The 26,418-nt window shown below is 37.0% G+C and overlaps 1 protein-coding gene across 1 annotated transcript in view; it reads right to left on the bottom strand.

Annotated features, from left to right (window-relative positions):
- Dhc64c (Dynein heavy chain 64C) overlaps positions 1 to 24,951 on the bottom strand; it is a 53,967-nt gene extending 29,016 nt beyond the window's left edge. The window contains 39 exon segments of the mRNA XM_064038754.1: positions 34 to 193; positions 449 to 571; positions 813 to 995; positions 3,689 to 3,874; positions 4,140 to 4,305; positions 5,082 to 5,249; positions 5,468 to 5,640; positions 10,673 to 10,819; positions 11,225 to 11,434; positions 11,898 to 12,003; positions 12,312 to 12,459; positions 12,942 to 13,164; positions 13,495 to 13,597; positions 13,923 to 14,049; positions 14,452 to 14,666; positions 14,949 to 15,041; positions 15,122 to 15,271; positions 15,900 to 16,045; positions 18,092 to 18,235; positions 18,603 to 18,782; positions 18,983 to 19,138; positions 19,447 to 19,470; positions 19,658 to 19,763; positions 20,040 to 20,203; positions 20,294 to 20,400; positions 20,599 to 20,734; positions 20,964 to 21,163; positions 21,339 to 21,444; positions 21,625 to 21,732; positions 22,034 to 22,175; positions 22,340 to 22,461; positions 22,539 to 22,659; positions 22,741 to 22,913; positions 23,116 to 23,229; positions 23,311 to 23,428; positions 23,619 to 23,756; positions 24,025 to 24,227; positions 24,306 to 24,376; positions 24,602 to 24,951. Of these exon segments, the coding sequence (XP_063894824.1) occupies positions 34 to 193; positions 449 to 571; positions 813 to 995; positions 3,689 to 3,874; positions 4,140 to 4,305; positions 5,082 to 5,249; positions 5,468 to 5,640; positions 10,673 to 10,819; positions 11,225 to 11,434; positions 11,898 to 12,003; positions 12,312 to 12,459; positions 12,942 to 13,164; positions 13,495 to 13,597; positions 13,923 to 14,049; positions 14,452 to 14,666; positions 14,949 to 15,041; positions 15,122 to 15,271; positions 15,900 to 16,045; positions 18,092 to 18,235; positions 18,603 to 18,782; positions 18,983 to 19,138; positions 19,447 to 19,470; positions 19,658 to 19,763; positions 20,040 to 20,203; positions 20,294 to 20,400; positions 20,599 to 20,734; positions 20,964 to 21,163; positions 21,339 to 21,444; positions 21,625 to 21,732; positions 22,034 to 22,175; positions 22,340 to 22,461; positions 22,539 to 22,659; positions 22,741 to 22,913; positions 23,116 to 23,229; positions 23,311 to 23,428; positions 23,619 to 23,756; positions 24,025 to 24,227; positions 24,306 to 24,376; positions 24,602 to 24,842 (5,701 nt within the window). The 5' untranslated portion in view covers positions 24,843 to 24,951.
- Between the last annotated feature and the right edge of the window lie 1,467 nt (positions 24,952 to 26,418).

The following is a 26,418-nucleotide window of genomic DNA, read 5'->3' as shown; positions in this document are numbered from 1 at the left end:
GTACTGGTAGTTAAACATTGTTAAGAAACTTACCGAAAGGTGATCCTCCAAGCCTGGCTTCCAAAGCCTGTGTCATGGTAAGGTAGCAGCGATCTGTCAAAGGAGTCTGTACCAGGCGATCTTGTACGCCAAGGTATTCGAAACCGTACAAGAACTTGGCGTTAGCCATGTGGATGGTCAGCTGTTGCAATACCTACAAAACGGAAAATATAATGGTTAACAAAATAAATAAAATCAAATTTACTAAAAACATAGATCACAATGAATACAAATATTAATAACAATCGGAAAAACGAAGTTAATCTAGGTAGTAAATCTAATACATACAGGCAATAATAAAGTAAAAACAGTTCTAATTTTAAACATGTACATGTAATTATCACATGATCTATGTACTTTCTTTTCTTTTGTATTAATTCAAATGTTTTCTATATAGGTGGGTACTTACGTCATTGTTCCTAGGATCGAAGTAGAAGCGCATTTCGCAAAGCCACTCGAAGGAGCGAGGACTGTTGACGTCAGAGGCGATCAGACGACGAGTCACCGTACGCTTGTGGACGAACTCGTTGATCTAATTGATAAAAACATAACATATATCAATATTAAGATTTTTTTGTGAAATTATAAGAATATAGTCGTAACACAAAATAAATTTTATTGTGCATACAAGTCACTCGCTGCAAAATCACACCTAGCTATTACAATCTGTCAATATTTATTTAGAAGATTTTCAACTTTATCTCTATATCATAAGGTTCAATTTTGATTGGATTACAGACTGAAGTAGCTTGATATATATATATTTCACTGACCAGATGTTCAAGTTTCTTTCTCCTGAGCGGCGGTTGTTCCTGCAGCACGGAGTCAGCAAGTATGTTCAACATGTTCTCGACATGAGCCAACACCCTCTTGAGGCCATCTCCACCACCACTTGCAAGGGCCGCTTCTACGTCTTCTGACCAAAGGATTTGAGCGGCGAGTACTACGATTTGCGCCTGACAAATGAAGATAACATGAGTTAATGAAGAAAATTGATCAATTGTTGGACCTCGCATATTGTACCGGCCTATAATATTCTATGAATGAACTAATACTTAAAACTTAAGGGTAATAATTATAACGTAAATTGGAAACGATTATATCGGTTGGTAATTAAACAAGATAAATTCTCATTGGATTATAAAAATCGGTCACATATTCCTTTACGTATAACAATATGGGAGAAACAGATCAAGTGTTTTAACCCCTCTGCTCGACAAGATTTTGACATATGACTTTACCGTTGATTCGGCGGGATATTTTGAATCGCGACATGGAAGTCAAAAATTTGTACTAACTTTCAACACATGAATTCTAAGTCCGTAATGCCTGATCAGAAGTATTTTAACTATAACTTTAGAGCTCACTTATTTGACAACAACGTGCAAAGGTCAAATGGGGTCAGTTAATTCAGAAAAAGATAATAGTTACGGTGTTTTTAAGTCTATCGAAAAGTTAGGCATTTCAAATTTGGTGAAAACTTACCAATAAATAATCGCATCACTTTCTCAAACACAACACAAACGTCATATTTATAACATTTTCAATCCGTTGCAATACATTTCGTGCACTTATTTATGTTCAATAACTAAAAAATCAGCACATAAAATACACAATAAAAATGAACAATTTACAAGATCAAAGAGAAGTAGACTTTGGAATGGAGTATGTATTTTTTTTTTCAATCAGCTGTGTGCATTCGATACCTAAATCGGATATTTATTTTAAATAATCGAATACCAATTTTATATGTACATACATACCTATTTTTTAATAGCAACTTATTTCAATTTTATTTATTAATTTTAAATTATAGGTTCAATTTGTTTTTGTTGTTAAGAAAAAAGATATTTAAGTTTTATGAAAGTTTTTAGCATTAAATTTTTATATGTATTATTTATTTTGGTGTTGCGTCATTTGTAATAATTTTTAACTTTAATTGAATTTTTATTACCTATTACGGAATTTTAATTTATTCTTATATTATTTCTCAACAATTCTAAGATTTTTGTTTCGGCGGAGGGTAAGCCTGGTGTTCTGAAATATAATGCAATTTGTAACTACCAAAGTAATGTACTTATTTGATGATGAGAAACAATAATAATAATTGATTGATTTTAAAGTCACCAAATATTTTTAACCGAATCCCAAAAAGGAGGTGGTTCTCAATTCTGATGTTCGTTTTTGGTCGAAAGGGTATATTCCCCATATTTGTTATTAGGTCCAGGATCTGATGATGGAAACCTTGAGAAATCGAGGGCAACTCTCGAAAATTGTAAGCATAGATAAGGTTATAACTTGACACTCAGATGTATGTCTGATAACACTATGAAACAGTAAAGGTTTGGAGCTGACCTGATGATGGAGACCAGAGAAGGTCGAGGGAACTCGACAACCGAACTTCTCTCGTCTACATCTCCTTCACTGTTGCAGAGGCCTCGTAAATACGAATAATATAAGCACAAACACGAGAAAGTTTAAATATTCAGTTGTCGAGTTCCCTCGACCTTCACTGGTCTCCATCATCAGGTCAGCTCAAAGCCTTCACTGTTGAATAGTGCTACCAGGCAAACACCTGAGTGATAAGATTTCAACCTATGTATTTCTGCAACTTTCGAAAGTCGCCCTCGATTTCTCAAGGTTCCATCATCAGATCCTGACCTGATGATAATGGGACCACCTCGGAAGTATACGCTATCAAACAAAAAAAGAATCATCAAAATCGATAAATAAATGGCTGAGTAATCGCGTAACAAACATACGAAAAAATGGTCGAATTGAGAACCTCCGCTTTTTGGGAAGTCGGTTAAAAATAAGTCGGCGGCGGCCATCTTTCCTTCTTGGACCAGCTTTCGATGAACAGCGAACTATTTGCCCTTTCAAACAATAAAATCGTCATAAAATTTTGCGATAACTACACCTAACTACGGCTCTCGTCAAATTGCTTTGCCGCTCAGTTAAAAAGTTGGAAGTAACGAATCGCCATTAAGTTTGGCAGGTCTACAGGAATCCTGCACATAAATCACCCGAAGAAATAAATAAGTCTTCATTTGCCGTCTTCAGAAACCCTAAAAACCGAAGATTATTTTATTCCGGCTACAACGTATTTTCTACCACTGATTTTCTAGCATTTTTTTTTTTCAAAATAAATTTACTTTTCCTAATTTATTTTCAGATTATGTAAGTATACAAAAGTGCAATTTAGTAATATTATAATATCAAATAATATAAAATTATTAAATCGATTCTTTATTTTAACGAATCGGATCATTCGATGCAAAACTTCTATCACCGTCGCCATCTTGTCTATGCGTCTTCAAATTTAAAAAAACAACTAATGTAAACAAACATGGCGAGTTCGATCAGAATTCCCGGTAATTACGATTGGATTTTAAAAAGGTATATTTCTAACGGGATGCTAAATATGAAAGGTTTGAATGCGTAAAAATAATTTAAATTTATTTAGTTATTTTATTTAGTACTCACAAATGTGGTTTGATTGGAAAGAAAATAAATATGAGCGTAAATAATTAGGAAAGCATATGACTGATTCGCAGACCCCAATTGGGGTCTAAACCGAGCTTACGGTGACATTGATGTTCAGACCCCGATTGGGGTCCGCTACGGATTTGACGGTTAATAAACATACCTGGTATTTATCGCACCAATCAATAAACTTCTGTGGGTCAACATTGCCGTCCTTGAACTGTTTGACATCACCGACCGCATCCTTCAGTCTACAAGCCAGAGTCACGCGCATTTCACGCTCCACCATAGACAACCACGAGTTGATCTTAGGGTTCTCTATGGTCGATACTGGTGATGTGAAGTAGACCTAAAAGAAAAATAAACAAGGTTTTACTCTGGCTCTTGATAATGAGGGTTTATCATGTCAAGAAAACTTGCAAACATAAACTCTTGTATGTCAAAATGTATTTGTGTAAAATAAAGAAAAATAAACATATCTGTAAAACAGGTTCATATACATATATTAGGTACTATATAAACTAAAAAATGAATATATCTATGTATATATTTTACAATATTTTTTTTATATTTCAAATTTTCCGATTTATATAATAAATAAAACAGTTCCTTACCTCTTCACCCTCTCGGGAAGCAATGCCGTTAATTATAGTATTGTCCTCATTAAGAATGATAGCGGCGACTCCAGCGAACATTTTCTTGAAGTGCTTCTGTAGACGCGCGATGTTCTTGCTGTTACCAATAATTTCGAGCAGATCTTCGTCTCCCACGAAGTAGAATCTGAAATGATTTTTTTAGTAAGTAGACGTAAAATAAATACGAGTCGAATTGCTTTTGTAACACTCAACTGAATAAATGAATTTGTCATCACTTAATAGTATAGAACAAAGTCGCTTTTTTTTGTCCTGTCTTTGTACGCTTAAATCTTCAAAACTACGCAAAAGATTTTCATGCGACTTTTTTAATTGACACAGTGATTAACGAGGAAGGTTTATATCTATAACTAGCTTTTGCCCGCGGCATCGCTCGCGTTAAGAAGTATTATTTATCACCCGTGGGGGTTGAATGGGGGTTGAATTAATCAAAATCGTATTTAAGCGAACGTCATCATAAAATTCTGATGCGTCATCAGGACTTCTTCATAAAATCTAAGAAGATGTATACAAACTTTCATCCCCTTAGGGATGGAATTTATCAAAATCCTTTCTTAAGGGTTGCCTACGCCATAGTAGCTTTATGCATGCAAAGTCTCAGTCCGATCGGTTTAAAATTGACAAAGTTTCATACAAACTTTCATCCCCTATTTTATCCCCTTGGAGGTAGAATTGATCAAAATCCTTTCTTAGCAGATGCCTACGTCATAACATCTACCTGCATGCCAAATTTCAGCCCGATCCGTCCAGTGGTTTCAGCTGTGCGTTGATAGATCACTATGTCAGTCAGTCAGTCACCTTTGAGTTTTATATATTTAGATAACATACATTAAATAGTGCAGCAATACTGTTATCCCGTGCGAAGCCAGAGCGGGTCGCTACTTATTATTATGAGTTACGTACCTCGGGAAGCTACTTCTTTCTCTTTCCAGATATTCACCAAGCGCCTTCTGGATCTTGCCCAGCAAGTCGGCGAGACGCTCCAAAGAACGTTGCACGCCAGGAATGTTCAGTACATCCATCACCATTGGCGATTTGCTCACTTTCTTCATCAGGCCCAAGAACTCAGAACTATTGGGAAATTAACACAAGAAATTGTACATTAGTATTGAAAATTGAGCATGCTCCGTGTTGACAGCGATGGGGAAGAACTTTTTGACGCCTTTTATTAGTAAGTTCTAAGTTCCAACGTAGGTAAATAAGTACTTTTTTATAATCTAGTAAATAAGTATGTATATTTTGTTGTAAATAGAGTACTAACAATTCTAGAATTAAAAATCTTGTTTTACCTGATGCTCTGGAAACGGCTAGTTTCAACGGGCAGCAGGGTCTTGATGTCGGCAGAGCCACTGAAAATGCCTTCCAAGTACACCCAGCGACGTTGTACGTCGATCCAAACGTCGAACAGAGCGTTGATGCGGTTGAGTTTCTCTTCCCAGGTTAGTGCTTCTTCTTCGAATACCTAGCATAAGAAAAATAAGTGATGAGGTATTTTAGGTAGATTTTTGCCATTAAAACAGTTTTTATATAGGATGTTTTTTTTTCTTATATTTTGGATCATTAAAATTTATTTATTTTTTATTTATTTATTTATTTTTTTTTTTTCTAAAACAAGTACAATCCATCATGTAAATGACACTGAACCCCACACTAGGATACCCTGTGTCGTGGGGCTCAGTCTCTTTCGTCTGTGCAATAAACAATAGTAAGACTTATAAACTAAAACAGTCTATTAGTACATTTATACTCGTATAGATTTTTTTTTTTACAAAGGAATGAAAATAAAATAATAACAAACAAAAAATAGAGAATAAACTGGAATGTAAGTGCATGTGAGTGAGGGAGAGTGTAGTATGTGAGTGAGTGTGAGTAGTGAAATTGGTGAGTGTGTATAGGTGGGTTTGTGTGTGTGAGTGGGTTGTGAAAATGTACGTTTGAAAGAGTGTTTTGTGTTGGGTATCTAATTGATTGCTATTACTTGTTCAGTTTCGTTGTAGTTAAAACGTTGAAGCCATTCCGTCACTTTTTTTTTGCATGTGGACTTGGTCATGGATGTTAAATTTAAGCATTTATTAGCTTTGCTATATAAATGTGGCCCCATGTAGGAAAACGCTTTGTTTCCAAATACACGATAGCATACCGTTTTCCCCCATTTGGGAAATCTACGCGCACGTTTATCTTTTATCATAGTGGTCAATGATGTTGTATGGAACCTGAGGATAACCGCCCTGATATACAGTTGACGAACCGTGAGCATACCCGTGTCTTGGTATAGTGCATCTGTAGGGTGGCGTAATTTACGTTTGAAAGAGGTTTTTAGTATGGCTCTTTGCGCTCGTTCAGCAGTGATAAGAATACTTTTCCCAGCTGAACCCCAAGCCACTATGCAGTACCCCAGGATCGTTTGACATAATGCAAAATAGGTGTTTTTCAAAGTTTGCTGGTCTGCTATCGATCTCAATTTCCTAAAAATGTAAAGGAGTTTTCTCACGCGGGTGTTCAGTGCTTCAATGTGTTTACTCCAATTCAGATGCTTATCTATATTAATGCCAAGATACTTAATGCAGTCAATCTGCTCAAATGAGGGACAATTGCAGATACATCCTGCGTAATTGTTACATTTGTGATATTTGAGTGAGATTTCACTGGGAGCCGATGTTGTCTTGTTGATTGAGAAATTGACTATTTTTGTTTTTGTAACATTTAGTGTCAGCAAGTTATCTTGCAGCCAATTGGAAATCGTCATCATACCACACTCTGCGGCTCTGTAAACTTCTTCCCAAGATTTCCCATAGAAAACGACAGCTGTGTCGTCGGCATACGTAAAGATTTGTGCATTGTCCAAGTCTAATGAGCAGAGACCGTTGACATATAACAGAAACATAGTAGGACCCAGGACACTGCCCTGAGGTACTCCGTACCCAACATTGGCAAAGGAACTCTGGAAATCTCCTAAGCAAATCCTTTGTTTTCGGTCTGTCAGGTACGATATGAACCAGTCTAGTGCAGTGCCCCTTATGCCAATGCACTCCATTTTCCGAAACAGAATTGGCCTAGACACGGTATCGAAAGCTTTAGCGAGATCCAGGAAAACGCCGCTACATCTTTGCCCTTTGTCAAGTGTACCAACAACAAAGTCCACTAAATTAGTAACAGCGTCCTCCGTGGATATGCCATTGCGAAAGCCGTACTGTTTTGTGGAAAGGAGTTTCATCTTCTCAAGGTATGCTAGTAGTCTCTTGTTAACCAGTTTCTCCAGGATTTTTGACAGTGATGTGAGTAGGGATATAGGTCGGTAATTGGATACTAGGGTGGCATCTCCTCCTTTATGTATTGGACACACATTTGCAAATTTCATTTGGGGTGGGACTATTCCGTTAAACATGCTCAAATTGCAAATGTGCACAATAGGGGCTGCGAGACAAAACTTTGCTAGTTTAAGGACTCTATTGGATATGCCATCCCAACCAGGAGCTGAGTCATTCTTTAAGGTTGATAGTACTGCTATCACTTCACTCTCATCAGTAGGGTTCAGGAAAAAAGAGTTCATCGGTGCTTCCGTATCCTCAGTGGATTTGACCAAATTAGCGAGTTCAGTTTCTGTTTTGTTCAGTCGTAATAGCGTATCTGTTGCTAGTTGTTGTCCGATATTAGCAAAATAGTTGTTGGCGAGATCTAACGCGACCACAGGATCATGACTAGCAGTTAGAAGTGCCATACTAGTTGATGTCTTGGTCTTTAGGTTACAGATCGATTTTACTGCATTCCAGGTATTTTTACTATTGCCTTTAGAGCTGTCCAGCATTTGTTTTTCGTGTGCGTTTTTAAGGTTCTGTATTATATTATTACAGTAATTTCTGTATTTTTTGTAGTGTTGCAGCAGCGACAGGTTATCACTATTTACTTTTTTCTTTGTTTCTTTATGAAGAATATCTCTCTTTCTAACACATTTTAAGAGATTTGCTGTCATCCAAGGTCTTCTGATCGTCTTAGAATTTCGTACTATTTCCTTTGTAGTGTGTCGTTGTACGATTTCTCGTAATTTTGTAGTTAGTGCCTCTGTTGCTTCACTTACATCATGGTAGTGCAAAATTTGGCTCCAGTCTGCATCCTCAACATCCGCCAGAAAACTGGGATAGTCAACCTTTATCTTGTATCTAGTCTTGACTGAAGAAGGCGATAGTTTCGGTGTATCTATCGATATAGCAACCAAAACAGTATCATGGTCTGTCAGACCAGTTTCACAGATTACGGTTTTGGTGACTTTTTTAGTTTTGAAGATGGCATGATCTAGACAGGTGCGTTCGCGTGTTGGATATTGGTGACCTGGGTAGAAGCCATGATAGCTTGTCAGATCGAGGTATTCCACTGCACGTTTGTCTTCAGTCCCAATTTTTATGTCAATGTTAATGTCACCAATTATTGCAACAGATGACGAAGTGAGAGTTTGGAGAATAGTGTCCAGTGAATTACAAAACTTGCGAATGTTGTTAATGGAAGGTGACCTATATATTGCACATATTGTGAGATCTGTGCCTACAGTTATTAGTAGACAGTTAGCATCTTTGAATGGTGGTTCGGTGACGATGATATTTAGATCATTTTTGTATAAGACCGCGAGACCATCATTTTGATTAAAGTAGGTTTGAGAGTAATGACAGATATAGCCTTGCAAGCATACTTTAGGAGTTGTCTTATTAAGTCTGCATTCTGAGAGTATAACAATATCTGGCAAAAAATTCAACCTAGTTAAAAATAAAGAAAAATTATCAAAGTTTTTTTGAATGCTTCGTATGTTTTGGTGTACAATAGTCAGCTGGTTTTTTCCCCCTATTCCGAGGTCTAACACGCATTGTTCAGGAATGTTGTGCTTAGTGCTGGAAAATATTTCTGTGTTATCAATATCGTCTAACAGCTCGATCTGATTAGCCATTTATAATTTTGGAGGGATGTGGGTTTCTGTTTATATTGTGTGCTTCAATTACTAAGTAGTAAGACTGGAATGTAACTAGAAGAGGCCAGGGTGAACGTATTGAACAAGTAATATATTTAAATTTGTTTTGAATTGTGTTAATATGAGATGTGTGTTGAGATGTGTGAGTATGAGTTGTATGGTAGACTATTTGACGTTGTTTGTATTTGTATACGAAATTGTTTACAATCGCTACAGTCAGCAACTTATCTTGATACATATAGCAATAAAAAAATATGAAAACAAATTTTAGATTATTTTCCGCGCAGTTGAACAAGAGTATTTTCATTTTTGACCAGTATGTATTTGTCTCCCTCTTCTTTACGGAGAAAAATTCTACCGTTTGCAATCCAACAAAAACGATATTTTTCACTCGCAGCAAAGTCTCGTGCAAGAAAGTGAAGTCTTTTTGTTTTATTTGTAAGATGGTCCGAAAAATAGAGAGGGTTTGTGCCATCCAGGCACATGTGTGAGGAGTTAAGCGGTGTTGCTTTTTGATCCGAGTTGTACAGTTTAGTGCTCTTCAAAAACTTTTCCTTTATGAATGTATTGGAGAACTCAACGACTACAGTTGACGATAAAGCACTTTCTTTAGAAGGGAGACGATAAACATCCCTTATATCGGACGCTGACTTTTCCAAATTAATTGTTTTCATGAGGTTGGTTACTAGATTTAGAATATTGTGCTTATTTTCTTTCTTGACTTTTGGCACTCCTCTAATTTCCACGGAAGTTTTTCTCAGTATTCGCTCTAGGTTTTCCGATTTTTCATCTAATTCTGCTAGCTTTAGTTTGGTAGTATTTTGTTCCTTTTCCATCATATTTATTTTACGTTCAAACTCATGGATTTGATTTTTTATAAACTCTGTAGACTTTTCTATCTCGATATTTGATAATTTTATGTCAGAATTTTGAACTAGGATGTCTGATAAGGATTTTTCAACACCCTGCAGTCTTATATTCAGAGGGGAGATCATTGTAGTGAGCATTTCCATCATATCAGCCTTAAAACTGTCGAAATCAGTTGGGGGCGTTGGGACGTCGTCTTCCAGACGCACTCTTTTGCTATTTCTCAATGTGACATGTGTTCCATCGTCTATTTTGCTGATGTTAGGATCCGACGCAGAAATGGTCTTATTCGGGGGCGAGCGCTGCATTATTGTCTGAATGAGCGCCAAAGTAAATAAGGTATTTTACTCACAGCACTAATAAGTCTCGTACGTAGCGCGGTGTGAGCAAGCCGGGTGCGTCACAGGGTGGAGTGCACTTGCACTAGAGCGGTGGCGGCGGCTGCGACGCGGGAGCAGGACAGCAATTATTTTCTCGTGTTGTTTCACTCGAGGGGCGCGGGTGCACGGGCGCACCTCCGGTACACAGTAAAGCTTTTATACTCGTGCGCAAGAGTGACCACTGGGAACTTTGCAATATGGACTAGTATAGCTTAAGGTAAATAATTAGTAATCAAGAGCAACCGGTAACACGTCCGCTTTCGGTGCGAGTTGGACGAAATAGAGGACTTTACCTTGTAGTAAGGCGACAGCTTCATAGCGGCAACGCTGTTGATGTGTTCCTTCACTTTGTTGAACAGATCGTCCCAACCGCGGATAATCTTGCACTTGTTCTGGTAGTTGATCAAGTCCAGTTCGTAGCTCTGCCACGACTCGCGCACCTAAGACAATGACATAGGTATAAGTTTAAAACTTCAATTTATTTATCAGTTACTATTATTATTTATTTATTGATCAAAAGGTTCATTTTAAGTTTTATAAAGTACATAATGACCAACAAAACTATACACATAGTTTGTCTGTTGGCAAATAAATACATATAAAATATAAATAAATAAATACTTATTTAATTATCAGTTGATGAGAAAAGAATAAAAATAGAAGAATCAAGTACAAAGGCAAAGCATGTTTTTTTTTAAGAAATCTCTTCCAGCAGGCGCACTATGGAAGAATAAGAATAAAAAAGAGATGTAGATAGATATGAACAGAGATGTAGACAGAACATATTAAGAAGATATAACCAATACAGGTACATCCATTTAAAATTAGTTCTTATTTTAACTCACCTGTTTCAAGAACTCCTCAAGCGCCATTTCTCCCTGAGCCACAGACACGACATCCTTAACAGTATGCTCGTTATGCAGCAGGTCAGCGTCCCACACCTGTCCCAGGGTCAGCTCGGAGAGTGACCAGTCCACCTTCAGAGCGCGGCACAGTTGGCGCCAGTGACGCTCTTTGAGAGCATCGGACTTTAGCTCCACGATTAACATGTTCACCTGGTAGTCAAAAATAAGTTAGAATTGGAATATGAGAGGCATTCAATCAATCAATCATTATTAATTTCTCATCATCAAGTACATGAATTTGGTAGTTAGAAATAGCATCAAACAAAGAGACTGGTCTCTGATGTAGGTTAATTGTGTATTACAGAATATTGATGACGATTTTGCGGTTTGATCGTTTAAGAAAAAACACTCTAAATTGCAAGAGAATAATAATGCTTCGTTGGCCTAAAGATCGTAAAGCAGCATGGCTTAGGCCACGTGTTTTTTGGGTATGGTTTGACGTTTGTGATTTGTTATATGTCCTGCGCAGTTGGCTGCTCGATTCCGAAGGCAATTACAAAGCCCAAAATTCTCTTTTGAGAGCACTCTCAATGAACAATTTTGTTAGGACGTCATTGTAGCTAGCTATCGATTTAATTATTATTTGCAAGGTAATATTAAAAGCAAAGCTTACCTTGGTGTAAGACTGCAGCAGTTTACGGACATACTCGTAGCTGTCATACATGCGGAGACGAGCCGGCAGTTCTTTGAGCTCGTTCAACATCGCTTCCAGTTGTTGCCTAACACAAAAAAAGTACTTTTTACTACCATGTTTTTAAATGTAGTAAAACTACTTACAATCATTTGGTATCTTAAAATAATTTGACTTGCCTTTGTCGTTTTGACGGTAAAAAATAAACATTTTTTAATCATTATTATGTATTATAAAGTATACAGTTTGATATGAAAAATCTATACCGTGATATTTCGAATTTTCATACAAATTGCATAGAAAGTAACCGATTTTGACAGTTCATTTTCAAAGTATTGAATTTATGTAGAGTGGTCAAATACTATACATACATGTTATTCTGTGTAGGTATATTACCTGAGTTTCCTAGGCTGTACAGACAACCAAGGCTTCTCCCTGATGTCATCGATCTGTGTCCAGATCTTGCTGAGCGAAGACCAAACTCCGCGCAAGTCTTGCAACTCTTCCAGTGCCACCGTCATACGCTCGTTGTTGATGGAGCTTCCTGTAATTTGGAATACAGTGTGAGTTCTAATATCAAATTAAATTATAGGAGCATTTGTGTATGTCTAGGGGCTAGTAGCTGGAATCAGTGTAAATTAAGGATTAAATGAAAATAAGGACCCCAAATAGTCTTAACCCTATTTTATTGAGAAATCACAGCAATGTTAAATATGTACACTTATCTCAACTTCACTTCTATAAGTGTCTCTTGAGCACGTAAATGTCGTGGTCGTGTCGGATTGCCGTCCCATCGGAATATGAGAGTGAAGGAATAGTGAGCGCAATTACGTCTACGCAAATGCTGGTGCTCTATGAGAAATGAGAACAGCCGCCGTAGCCGATAATCGGTTAGGGGCACACCATTAAGTGTCTCTTAAATAGTTATATACATTGAGTACAACCTTTGTTGTACGTGTGTTGTGTCTCTTAAATAGTTATATACATTGAGTACAACCTTTCATATCAGGAAATTTGACAACTTACCAGTATCATGCAACTCCAGAGCCTCCTTGGCCTTAGCCACGTTATCTCTCTCGTCCTTCAGCCTCGTGTATCTGGTCTCCATAGCCTGGAGTCTTGCCAAAGCATCCTCAGGCCTAGTGGAGCCGTCAGTGGGCTTGCTGCGCTCCCATTCAGTGAGGAATTCCAGAGTACGAGCCTCAACTGCCTTGTCTTCCGCCACTATCTTTTGTTGGAGAGATGCCACCTAGAAGAAAATTGACATTTACATTTTTTGTTCGCATACGGGTACGGGAAGATTCCCGGGGACGTAGAAAAGACTGTGGATGTTACATAATAATCCTAATATTACAATAATTATAAAATTATTCCAACTTAATAAAAGTCGTATTTCACGGTGTCAATGTTTATTTATTTATGTGAGGTAGTTTCACAGATAACAGTACATTACATTAAATTATCATACCAAACATTACGCTAAATATGGTACACAAATATAGGCATTATGCGCCATTATTCTTTTTGTGTGTGTGTGAATGTGTGTATCTGTATTGTGTAGGTAGGTGTTGTATTGTACCTGGGTCTGAATAGAAGAGTCCTTTCTACGCATGATTTCGTTGAAGGCACTCCATTCGCCTTCGATATTGTCGACATGAAGCCATTGCGCTGGGAATTGGAACCTAAGAAACAAATTAATATTTAGAAACATTTTCTGGACAATTTAAGGCTAGGTTGCACCATGTACTATACTATAATATACTATACTAACTACTTAATAAATATCATAATAACTCCTAAGCTACGTACCTAGTTTAGGAGCTTGCAAATTCAACATAAATCTTATCTTATTGTATAACTAGCTATATCATTATTTGTTATGTACTTGTGTTATTGTTTTTATGTACAAATAAACGTTATTATATTATGTCACTATAACCGATTTCGTTACAGTCATATGGAGCAACCCACCCTTAATAAATTAGAAGAGATAAAATATTAATTTACCTCTGTCGTTCAAGAATGCGTTGAGCCTCCCTATAGATGTCGACTTGTTTCTCCCACGCGAGCACTTCTCTCTTCAGTTGTTGCACGTAAGTAATGAGGGATACCGCATCGCTCGTTGATGCCGCTTCTGTATACGTAGAATTAAATAACATACTCAGTCCATCAATTATTGAGTTTCAATATTATGCTTCTTTTACTAGTTTTCTTCTGAGACTCAAAGTAACTTTTTGAAATTAGGTCAAGTTAAGAGGGAAGTTTCAACAGGTTCTGCCTTTCAATTAACTCCAATAATGATAGCTTTCATTTTAATAAAAATAGATCAAGTTAAAAAAAAAACAACTTCATATAGCCAGATCACAACTAGATGGCTGTGGGATCGTCCAAGTTACCACGTCTCTGGGGGGGAAGAGGGCTTAAGAGGGAACATGGTGGTGGGCTTTACTCAGTAAGAGTCTGGCAGTCCCTCATGCTGCACCCACAGCAGAAGGGGTTAATTAATGTTCATTGTAAAGATCATTTATAAACTCACCAATAGTCTGCTGTTCAAGCTGGCTGCGGGACTTGGCGAGCTGCCCATGGAAGGTGACCATCTCCCCGCCGAGCAGAGCTCCGAACTTGCCCAGCACCTCCTTGTGCCATGCATCGTACTTCAGAGCCACCTTGCTCTGTACGCGAGCGAAGTCTATCACTACCGGCCCGTATTCGCGACGGGTATCTGACGTGTCGAATGTGGTGCGGGATTTCCTAGAGGTAAAAAAAGGAAGATTAGGACGGAAATAAATATGTCATGAGGCATAAACGTGGGTAAAGATCGCTCTTGTTGTAACTTTTCATAATTTTTATGTTTTTCTGCAACTAATCTATAGTTGCAAGGAAGTATATGAAAATCCACCAGCAGAAGAAAATATACTACGCCGACTCCAAATAAAATTGTGACAATGGCAGGATGACGATGATGATGAGTCCGTAGACTCCTTTTAGGTGATCTCAAGATATTAATTTAGGACAAAGTAACTGAGAACTTACTTGATATCATTCAAGCACTTAATCCATAGAGTGATGTCTTCTCCGAGACGACCATACAAGCTTTCGGGCTGCAAATCCCACAGCGCTTGGTAACTATAAAAAATATACATTTTAAAACCCATTTTTTTATACAATATTTAACTATAAGTATAGAATATCCTATTTAATCTTACCGTAGCCATTCATCAACGTATTCGCGCACTTGCGAGATCTTCTGTTCGATGGCGTCGTATGCGTTTTCCAAAGGATTGGATCCGGCGGGCAGTTTGGTCAACAAGTTTCTGTAAGTAGCAGTCTGAGCGCGAGCCACACCTACTTGGTATCTGTAAGGATAAAATTAATGAGATATAGCAAAAATATCAAGAATTGTAACGTCATCAACTAATGTAATATTCTCGTGATTTTGGATATGTTACGGCTAAAGCGCGAAGTGAGGTTACACCTGGGTTTAACCAGTAATACATAAGGTATTGCATAAGGAAGTATATAAGTACATAGGAGTGCAGATACGGGTATACATAAGGGAGTAGATAAGGAAGTTAAAGGATGTACATGGGGGACGTAAGGTACTACGTAACCAAGTAAATAAGTGGGTACATCAGGAAATACTTAGGGGGCGTACACATTGTATAATGTGTACAAAAGGTAGAACATAAGGAAGTACATACCATGTCTTTACCAGAGCCGCATATGGTATGTTATCTATTGGATACAACTGACATTTTATTTTATTTTTTGTATTAGGTAGTTTAGTTTTTTATGGTTAGGTATTAAGTTTTGTAAATGTTAAATAAGTATATGTAGAAATAACTACGCTATTGCATTGGGTGGCACCTGTAAAAATAGTGTATGTTTGGTGGAAATAAATAAGTAAAAATAAAAAAAAATAAGGAAAGTGCATGACGTTACAAACTTAGAAGCTTTAAAATGCTTCATATCCATATGTGTTACCTGGTGCTCTGCAAGCGGTGTTGGCTGGTGACGATAGCTTGCCACGCGAACATCTGACGCATCAGTTGGAAGCGAGCCTCTTCCAGAGACGGGAATAGGTACATCTGCTGGTTGGTTATACGCACTTCGTGGACCACGCGAGCAATCTGTCAAGTGTACAAGCCAATAAGTAACCATGCAATGTTAGTTTTTGTATTGCAGGACATTTAAAAGGAATTATGTTAAATTACAAGGAATAAAACATTTCTAATTTTTACTAGCTGGTCCCCCGAACTTCGTATCGTGTAAACCTTCCCTGGACCTCTGAACAAACATTTTAAAACATAAAAAAGCCAAATCGGTCCAGCCATTCTCGAGTTTCAGTCAGACTACCGAACAGGAATTCATTTTTACACGCTTTTTATTAGCTTCACCTGTATGTTTGTAACCGACTTCTTTGGGCGCGATTTTGACCCACTTTAAACGGCCAGATTTCGTTCAAACTTTGTAGATTTATTGAGGACCGATGACAATACACTAATTTGATAAAATTATTCCATTTTTAACCGACTTCCCAAAAAGGAGGAGGTTACACATACACATCGATTACTCCGAGGTTTATAGACCGATTTACGTGATTCTTTTTTGTTCGACTCGGAATAGCTGCCAGTTGGTCCCATAGTCATCAGGTCAGGATCTGATGATGGAAACCCTGAGAAATCGAGGGCAACCTTCAAAAGTTGTAGGCATACATAGGGTAAAAACTTGACACTCAGGTGTACGCCTAAAAGCACTATTCAACTGTGAAGATTTGGAGCTGACCTGATGATGGAGACCAGAGAGGGTCGAGGGAACTCGACAACTGAATATGTAAACTACCTCGTGTTTGGGCTTAAATTATTTGTATTGACAAGACCTTTGCAACAGTGAAGGTTTGGAGCTGACCTGATGATGGAGACCAGAGAAAGTCGAGGGAACTCGACAACTGAATATGTAAACTACCTCGTGTTTGGGCTTAAATTATTCGTATTGGCAGGACCTATGCAACAGTGAAGGTTTGGAGCTGACCTGATGATGGAGACCAGAGAAAGTCGAGGGAACTCGACAACTGAATATGTAAAATACCTCGTTTGGACTTATATTCTTTGTATTGATGAGTACTTCCCACTTGTATGGATAGTGACAACTATTCGTATCACTGAAAAGCTTTAAATAAATAACCTTTTTACAAAAAAATTAAACGGACTTCCCAAAACACTAAAAAGCAAAAAAAGACTAATTTTAGGTGCATCGGCCTAGAAGTCGGTGGCAAAATTAACTTAGTAACATCCATTAGACACCGACTTCTAGGCTTTTCAATTTGGAAAATATGATTTTTGTTAAGTTATATAATTTTCATCTATAGTCGATAAGGTAAGAAAATTAATTAAAATTTTCTAGAATTTTTCTCTACAGTCGATAAGGCAGGACTCGATGTTAATTTTTATTTCCAATAATTATCTTTAGCCGTTTTCTCTAATATTGACAAATTGTTGTATACTAAAGAGAATTTTAATTCTAGAAAACAAATAATAGTTTTAAAACAAACTAAAAAGTAGAAAATAAATAATAGTTTAAAAAAACTAAAAAACACGCTTTTTATAGAAAAACGAACTAAAAAATAGAAAATAAATTTTAATGAATTTAAATTAAGAAAACAGTGTTAAAAATGTCAATGAATATAAATTAATAATAGTGTGAATACAAAACAAAAATATTTAAAAAAAGCGTGGGGTGCTTTTTAAGATATTATTGAAATGAAAATCACTGTACTCATATCTGTCAATAAAATATTTATAACTATTGACACCATGCACCCCACGGTTTTTTTTAAATATATTTTTTTTTGTATTCACACTATTATTAATTTATATTCATTGACATTTTTAACACTGTTTTCTTAATTTAAATTCATTAAAATTTATTTTCTATTTTTTAGTTCGTTTTTCTATAAAAAGCGTGTTTTTTAGTTTTTTTAAACTATTATTTATTATACATAAGAAGATAAACTTGTAAGGAAAACCAAGTAATCTTAATGGAGCCCAACACAGACTAAACTTAAACCTATGCGTCTATTTCAGCACACACCACACTAATCTTATGAAGTCACGATTTATTAAAAGCGTCAATAGATATAAAAATACATCAAAGAGTTGATTACTACAGATACTTGCCTGAGGTTCTCCACCAGGTTTATGAGTAGGCTCAGTAGGCGAGTAGGTGTCCATAGACAGGTCAAGCTCATGGCTCTTGCCAAGGAGGGCTGATGTCCAGGCTTCAATGCCGGCTTGTAAACGAGCTGCTAGGCTCTTCTCAACCTAAGAAAATTTAAAGATACAAATTATTTATTACATCATATTTAACCAATCATATTTTGAAACAAAGATTGATAACACGGTATTTAACAACTCGTCTAATTCAATTCTTTTAATGAACTGTCAAAAACGGTTACTTTCTATACAATTTGTATGAAAATGTGAACTATGACACAGATTTTTCATATCAAGCTGAACATTGTTACAGCTTATGCTTATAACAAATATGAAAATATTCCATCAAAACGTTAAATGAAAGTGACTTTATTATAAGATGCTTTTACTCAATGAATATGATAAAGGATTTTATTTTTGACCTAGTCAAATACCCTATTATCTATTATAAAGGACAAAATGATAGAAAACATACCTCTTCATCTAGGCGCTGCACCCACAAATGTAAGTTGCTGTACTGCCTCAAGGAGAGGTCATCAATAGCCCTCTGCAGCCGGCTGAGGATATCAGCCAGGCTTACAGCCGAGTACGGACAAGTCTCCAAGGAACGAGCGTCTACTGAGATCTGCTCTTCAACTGCTAATAGGTCCTCAACCTGTCAAAAAGATAGCAGAATTAAACTTTCTCTGACATCCCAAAAGACCTATATACATAGAGAATATAAGCAGAGGCCTGTATTTTAAGGTAGGGGACTGTACTAGGGGGATTGCATCAAGAACTTAATCATGTTGAGTTTGACAAATGCATTGGTCATTTATCTTGGAAGAAATATAAAATGTTTTAGTTTCAACTTACCTTCTCTTGGAACAGAAGCACAACTTCACTGAGCTTCTGAACATATGGATCCAGTTTGTATGACTCCCACACAAGGGCCATACCTTCCGACACTTGGTTGAGCACATCGCGACGTAACCCAGCCACTAGCGGAATGATGGATGCTTTGTCGCGGATCTGAAGAACGTTCAAAATATAATAAAATATCAGATTATAATATTTTAAGGTCATCGAAGGAGGGTCAGGACACAAATCATAGAATAACTTGAAAGAAAATAAAGCAAGACATCGAACACAGATACAAAGAATTAGAAGCAAAGGGAACTTTGTTTCAGAACGCACTTTAACAAAGTTTCATCAATCAAATCTATTCTAAAAATACAACTAAAATAAAAGTAATAAAAAAGTGAGTACAGGTGATGCTAAAAGTGAAATAAAATAACAAAACACCAGACATATCATGCACCTTTAAAGTCATAAGCTACCTTTGTATGATTCCTATTATTTAGCTGCACAAATGAAAACGCACTCGTGTTAGTGTTGTCACATATACGTAAATACAACATATAAAGATTTAAATGAGTAAAATTTTGTGTCAATTGTTATAAAAGTTAAGTGTTTGTGCGAATATCGTGTTAATTCTAGTGCTTGAAGTTTGTGAATTCACACTGTTTGTATGTGTTAGTGTTGCGTTACCTTTTCCAGTGTGCGTTCGTACGTGCGGACGCTCTCGATGAGTGAGATCGCGAACGGATATAGCTGGTTTGCTTGATGAGCCTTGTTCACGATGGCTAATGGTACTCTGGAAAACATTAACAATATTAAAAATCATACTCAATTACTAATTTTAAGTTTGTAAATATAGTTTATACTTAAAAAAATCAAAGTATGTGTAAATAAACATTAATTTCACATTATGTAATAACATTTTTAATATGGATCAGATTGAATCTCTGCTATGTCTTATGTTCTTAGATAATTAAAATATTTAAATACCTGTGATGACTGAAATCACAAAATTGTTTTAAGATATGACCCTTATGAAATATCAGAATATATTTCGAAAAGAAGAAATTACCTGAATCCAAGGTTCTTCAAGTTGCGGACTTCCTTGTACAGAGTAATGATCTCAGGCAAGAAGTTGACTTTCAGCTTCAGAATAGTGCCAGTTTTGCCGGAGCGAGCGCGGACAGATTCAATGGCGAATATGCGACCAGACACGCCTAAGTTACGTTGTTGCACCTAAAATAACGACCGAAAATTATTATATTTCATTAAGAAACTAGACACTATAAATATCAATGTATATTGATTTGAAAATGTGTACATTACCTTTCGAGCCCAATCATCAAAGACTTCTTGGGTGTCCAATTTGAGGCGAAAACTGTCACCATCCGCCTTCAGTTTTTGCCCTTCTATATGGTTCTCCCAACCTTTGCCTGTTCACAATAACCAACAAAAAATCAATAACCAAATTGTTTTTACTCAATAGTTTACAGAAGCCAGCAGGTAACCTACTGGAATCTGCTTTTACCAATCTAATATTAACCTTTCACTATTGTGGTAAGGTTGGAAATCTGTTGAAGAGATTTTAAGTTGATGTGCTGTACTGTTGATATAATGAATTATTTACTTACCAAGTACATCCTCGACTCTCTTCAAGTAGGCGGTGAGTTGGTGGTCAATCTGTTTCGCCCAAATGATGGAACCAGCCACCGGTGGCAGATCTCGCACTAAAGACAGCCTGCTGCATTTCGATTGAGGATATTGTACCTGAAATAAGTACAGAGAGTTTATTTTTATGTATTATATATAAATTAAAAAGTATTTAATATTAACATTGTCTCAAATAACCTGGCCTCTGAAGTCAGAAGATTTTGATTTGCGCAATCACTACTAGACAACTTCGGTGGGGCAAAGTCATTTGTCATGGAGCATATGTAGCATTACGATTAAATAGTTATTAGGGACTGTTTGTCATATAAAAATGTATTGTAATCACCTTAAACTTCTCATGCAAAGCTTCGATATCGTCTTTGACTCTCTGTATGAGTTGTGTCTGGTACTCGCGTATAGCACCGCGGATGTGTGGGCGGACGAACAAAGCGTTGAAGCGGGAGAAAATGCGGAACATTTCGTTGGCATTCTTCGCTGTTCCTAGCTGGTCACGGAGGTGAGCTGTGATGCGGGTCTCCACGCGATCTAGTTTAAAATTATATTGATGAAATAAAGTATTTTTTTGTGAAAGAACAAAAAACTACTTACGTTTAAAATTTTATTTTCTAAGAACTCGTATTCGTACACAGAAAGAAAATTTATCACTACTGGTAATGTTCTCCTACTACTCAATAATTGAGTGTTTTAAGTTGTAACTTACCGATTCTATCTTCATACCGACGGACCGCCGCTTCCCAGGCATCGCTACCCTCGCGAGATATATCCAGACAGTCAACTTCCTTCACATTCTCATACGCGAGGTTCACCTAAAGACAAAATGGTTTAAAGTTAACAAAGTAGGACATATGAATTAATCTGGCCCCTCATACATAACAGACCACGCCAAGACACATAGGAAGTGGTAAAGGGCAGGCTGCCTTTTGTTTTGAAATATGAAAAGTGTTGATTTACCAACCTAATTTGAATAAACGTTTTTGTTTTGTTACCTCTGCAATAGCATTGGCATCAGCAGCATCCATTGGCAGTGAGTGAGGCTGGGCAGGCTCACCACCCGCGCCTGCGTCAGCCGCCACTGTTGCACGCGGACGAAGCACCTGAACGATATAAATAATTATAAAATATTCTACTAAAAGGATATATTTATCTCTTAGCAAATTTCATCTCAAAATGCCATGAAACAAAAGTCTACGAAAGGAATAAACATGGTCCTGATCCCTAAACACTGATGTAAAAAAAAATCCTTTCATTGTAACACAAAGTCACCAGAAACATATTGAGATAATAAATGAGAGTGAGCATGATACATAGTGAAAAGTTATAAAAGTATACGAGAAAAGACTCTATAATCTATTTCTATATTTTCAATACTTTTTGCCAATACCAAATAGATCTTACCCTCAACATGACAGTGCGCAGTTGTTCATGGTGCCTGCGGAATCTGCGCATGTGTTCCATCCGCGCCTGCAGCCGCTTGTGCGACGGCGACACGCGCCATACCATCTTTAAGTGCTCGTCACGCTTCTTCTTTACTATGTCACTGCGAATATTTATATTCATATACTGAGGGATCTTAGGTCAAAAATATTGATTTAAAACTGTCCAGTATAACTCTTATCACCGTGTACATAATATTATTTGACATAAAGAAGTTACAAAGGTATTATTTTTTTATGTTTTTGTATGAGTATCACCAATACTTACCGCAACAATCCCTGCAGCTTCTCGTATTCATCATCCCAGCAGGAGAACACTTCAAAGCATTGGGTCATCACGCGTTCAAAGTCTTCGAAAGGAATATGCATCAACCGGCGAGTTCCCAGCACCTACATAAAAGGTATATTAACAGTTTATAAAATTTGAATGTTAAGTACTGAAAAAGCATATCTTTGGCACTTGTTACCTTGAGGAGTTGTTGACCAAGATCACGGGAGATAGCCTCAACCAGTCTCAGACCACGCTGTATGGGGTATTTGGTTGAACGAATCTTCCGCAAATGCGAAAATATCTGCTGTACTGCCAATCTGCGTGAAGAAAACATGTATGAAATAAGAACTTTTTATTTGGGAAATAAGGGGCATAATATGTTTATCAATATTCCTTACCTGATCCTTTCCAGCTCAGTAGCACTGAGAAGATCATTGATAGGGAAGTCTTTCATGAGAGGGTTGTAGTCCGACACAGTTGCAAGAGCTTGCTTCAATCCGGTGTCCGTATCAAAAGACACAGTGGCGTGGAAACGCTTGCCATACTTCAGGATCTCCAAAGTTAGAGCCACCTAAAATATATTGAATCTTAGTTTGTTTGTAAGTTGGATGTCAGTGCAAGCCACTGAGTAGAATATGCTAATGTATTTAATATGAATAAGTAATTTGCATAAACCTAATAAGGAACAAATGATGTCAGCCACCATAAACTTAAACAAATGCTCTTGGAGTGCATGCTATAAGAAAGATGTAGCTAGAATAAGTTGTACAAACCTCAATGCTTTCTCTCTTCTCCTGGATCCGGTGGAGAGCTCTTTCAAGGTTCAGCCAGAAAGAGATTTCTTGGAGAGCTGTGCCATTTGATGGGTCACGGTCCAACTTGGTGACCTAATAAAAAATATAAATTAAATCAGTTGAAACACATAATTAAAAATGTTTTGTAATGCATTCATTTGTATTACAACCAACCTTTTGAATTTCTTTGATCCAGCGGTTGACACCATTCTGTAGTTGATTGAGGAATGTGGAGTCTTCCACTTTATCACCAAAGTCAGCTACCCGAGGTTTGCGCCCTTCATCAGCCGCTCTACAAGAAGACAGAACATAGAAAGTTTTTGGGTGATGTGTGTAAGTGCTTTGACAATTCCGATTGCAATTTATTCAATGAGGTTCAGTCCAGCATATTTATGTAACAAAGAGTCGCTCATAATAATGCCTTTTTTGTGTGTGACTCTAATTTTCAATGTTTTCCTTTTTGATTAAATCCCTATTGTTACCTCTTGATGACAGCAGCTACCAGAGGATGCACAGGCAGGGTAATCTCTGGGATATCAATGTTCTGTTGGAGGTGCAGTAGTCCCATCTCCAATTCAGCAATCTTCTTCTCAACTGATGGTGCCATTTTATCACCATCCCTACAAAACAACAAAGTAGTATTATCTGGTTGACATTGATTTTATATTAAAAGAAGTTCTGTATAAAAGTCTCACAGGAATTTATATATCAAAAACAAGCATTTTTTTTTTGTGAAGTGTAGACAATATTTCTGTAAATAATCAAACATAGAAGTCATGAAGACAACATGCTGCTTGACAAGTTAAATAAAGTTGTGGTAATGGCATGAGAATGACTGCAGGATTCTATTTTTCAATTGCGATTTCAATTAAAAATACCAGCGCTTACCTGTCTGCTCTGCCGCTTTCCTTCACATAACTCTTGAAGAAAGGAGCCATGGTCTTGCTGATGAAAGCATGGAGAGTTTCATACGGGGAGCCATCAGACAGGTTGATGAGTCGCAACTGACTGTGGATGGACTTGTCAGCTTCGATGACAGCACCACGCTTGATGCACACAAAGGCTGCCACCCGAGATGATGAGAAGTGAACCTAGAAAACAACAAGTTGTATTACAAGGGTAATTTTGAGGTAACATGTGAATAATGAGTTTATTATTTAGTTACACACCTCATTGCTGATTTGGTAGGTGACAGCTTCCTTCTCCTCTTCCCCTTCAGTCGGTTGTTCACTGTCATCTTCTACACAACAATAAAAGAATATATTAATTTTCAATCCGCTTAATTGAAGGTATTAAGGCAACAGAACAGTACAAAAACATGAAGAAAAATCGTTGCAAACTGATATATATAAAACTATGCTTATGAGTTGACATCATCATCGATCTAACTGCATTGCCGTATAATTTAATGCTGCAGCTATGCAGGTAGAAAGTTGACATGAAAAAACATTCAAGTGTCACATACCTTTGGAAGAAAACCTTTGCACGTACAAAGAAGACACCTGGGGGTCGGAGAAGAACTTCCTGATGCAATCTTGGTTCACTTTGTCGTCCAAAGCAGCATTTAATGCCGGTGGTACGATATCATCTTCGGGCAAAAGTACCGTTGCGGCTCTGCGCAAGTAGTTCGCAAAGTCTTGGAAGTCGACGACGACGACATTCTGAGACTCAGGCGAATTTTCACTTCCATCTAAAGAATCTCCCATGGTGGTTTAGGGAGATTCCAGTATTTCTTGTAAGAATCAATAAACTTTTTTTGGAAAACGGCCGCAAGTTCTTGCAGATGCAGCCGTCAATTGACATGTGATGACGCATCGATCAGTGTGGCAAGGCTCAATAAATATTTTACAGCTGATTCTATTATTTCATTTTTGTTCGCAACTGAATAAAAATAACTCTCCTATTATTAATATTTCAAGATCTAGATTTTTAATACACAATCAACATATATAACTTTAATAATTAAGACAGTTCATTATTTTAAAATACATATTTTATTTTCCACACTGGCAATAAAAGTAGCTGATTGCGTTCAAATACTTCATACTGATCTGTTGAAATCAAATACTCATTTCTTACTGAACGTACTCTAACAACTTATGATTTTATTTATTTGTATGTTTTATGTCTAACACCATTGTTAAATAATTAAACTTCAGAAACTGGTATAGTTATTTAATCTCCTATGCTACTTCTCGGGCTGTTCCATGTAAGTAGGCCATTTAATAAAGAATCACATTTCAAAGCATTTCATTTTGAGTATCAGTGCCTGCTGAAGAGTAGTGTGATCGGTAGGTCTGCCTCAGCCAATAATCAATTAAGCACTATTTTAATTTAAATATAGGACAACAACTACAAAACAATAAGTGCATAGAATATATTTTCAAACATAGATTTATGTTTATAATCAAGTTTGTTTCACTTATATGCTGAAAGCATTTGCCGAACTTTAAAAAAAAAAACAAAACACACATATTTGTTTAGCACAAGTACTTAAGCACATCTGACGATGTCTTAAGTCAGGAAACGTCCACAATCCATCAGAGACGAATAATTAACATAACAATGTTAATGCAAGTTGCGTGCCTTGCGCTGCTAGTTACCACCTCAATCGTCAAGACTCAAGACATACGACTAACTACAACTCAACTAACGCCGTTAGGTAGTCGTATCAAGATCGAGTTAAGTCCATGATTTGTAGATAATCCGGGTTTCCCTGTACCTACCTACTTTCGATTCTAACTTACTCCACAAGTCCGCAAGACGTTAGTATTAGACTATGGAATATAAAAACTAAGTACGTTACTTACCTACTTACTAAAAGGGCTGAAGCAGAAAGTTAAATGTAAGTAAGAGACATATTTTCCGGAATCTTCGGGCTACTTTTGTTTCTGTGAGCATAATAAAGACATTTTCCAGTGCGATAGAGCGTCCGATATCTTATTACGGCGGGCTTGTAAACTGACGAAATGCTCCTCGAATCACTGCCTTTATGACCTGAGCTACCGATATTCACCTTCTTGTACTATTTTGCCAAAAAAAACGGCTACAGTAAACTGATCTCTATATCTCAGACCTTAGAGTTGCTATTCTCACAAGGGAAAATAAAAAGCTGTGTGGGCTGAAATAGGCAGATTTTTTGTCTACTGTGATGGATAAAGCGAAGGAGACGTGGACGACTTGATTGAAAATGCTGTTAAAGGGAAGAGGTGCCATAAGGGGGTTTTGAAAGTTAAGGGACACTGTATAGGGATTTCGATCATAGGTTCTTATTTCAAATAC

This window comes from Helicoverpa armigera, chromosome 17, assembly GCF_030705265.1.
Source record: "Helicoverpa armigera isolate CAAS_96S chromosome 17, ASM3070526v1, whole genome shotgun sequence".
Lineage (NCBI taxonomy): Eukaryota > Metazoa > Arthropoda > Insecta > Lepidoptera > Noctuidae > Helicoverpa > Helicoverpa armigera.
This window is presented reverse-complemented; position numbering and strand designations above follow the sequence as displayed.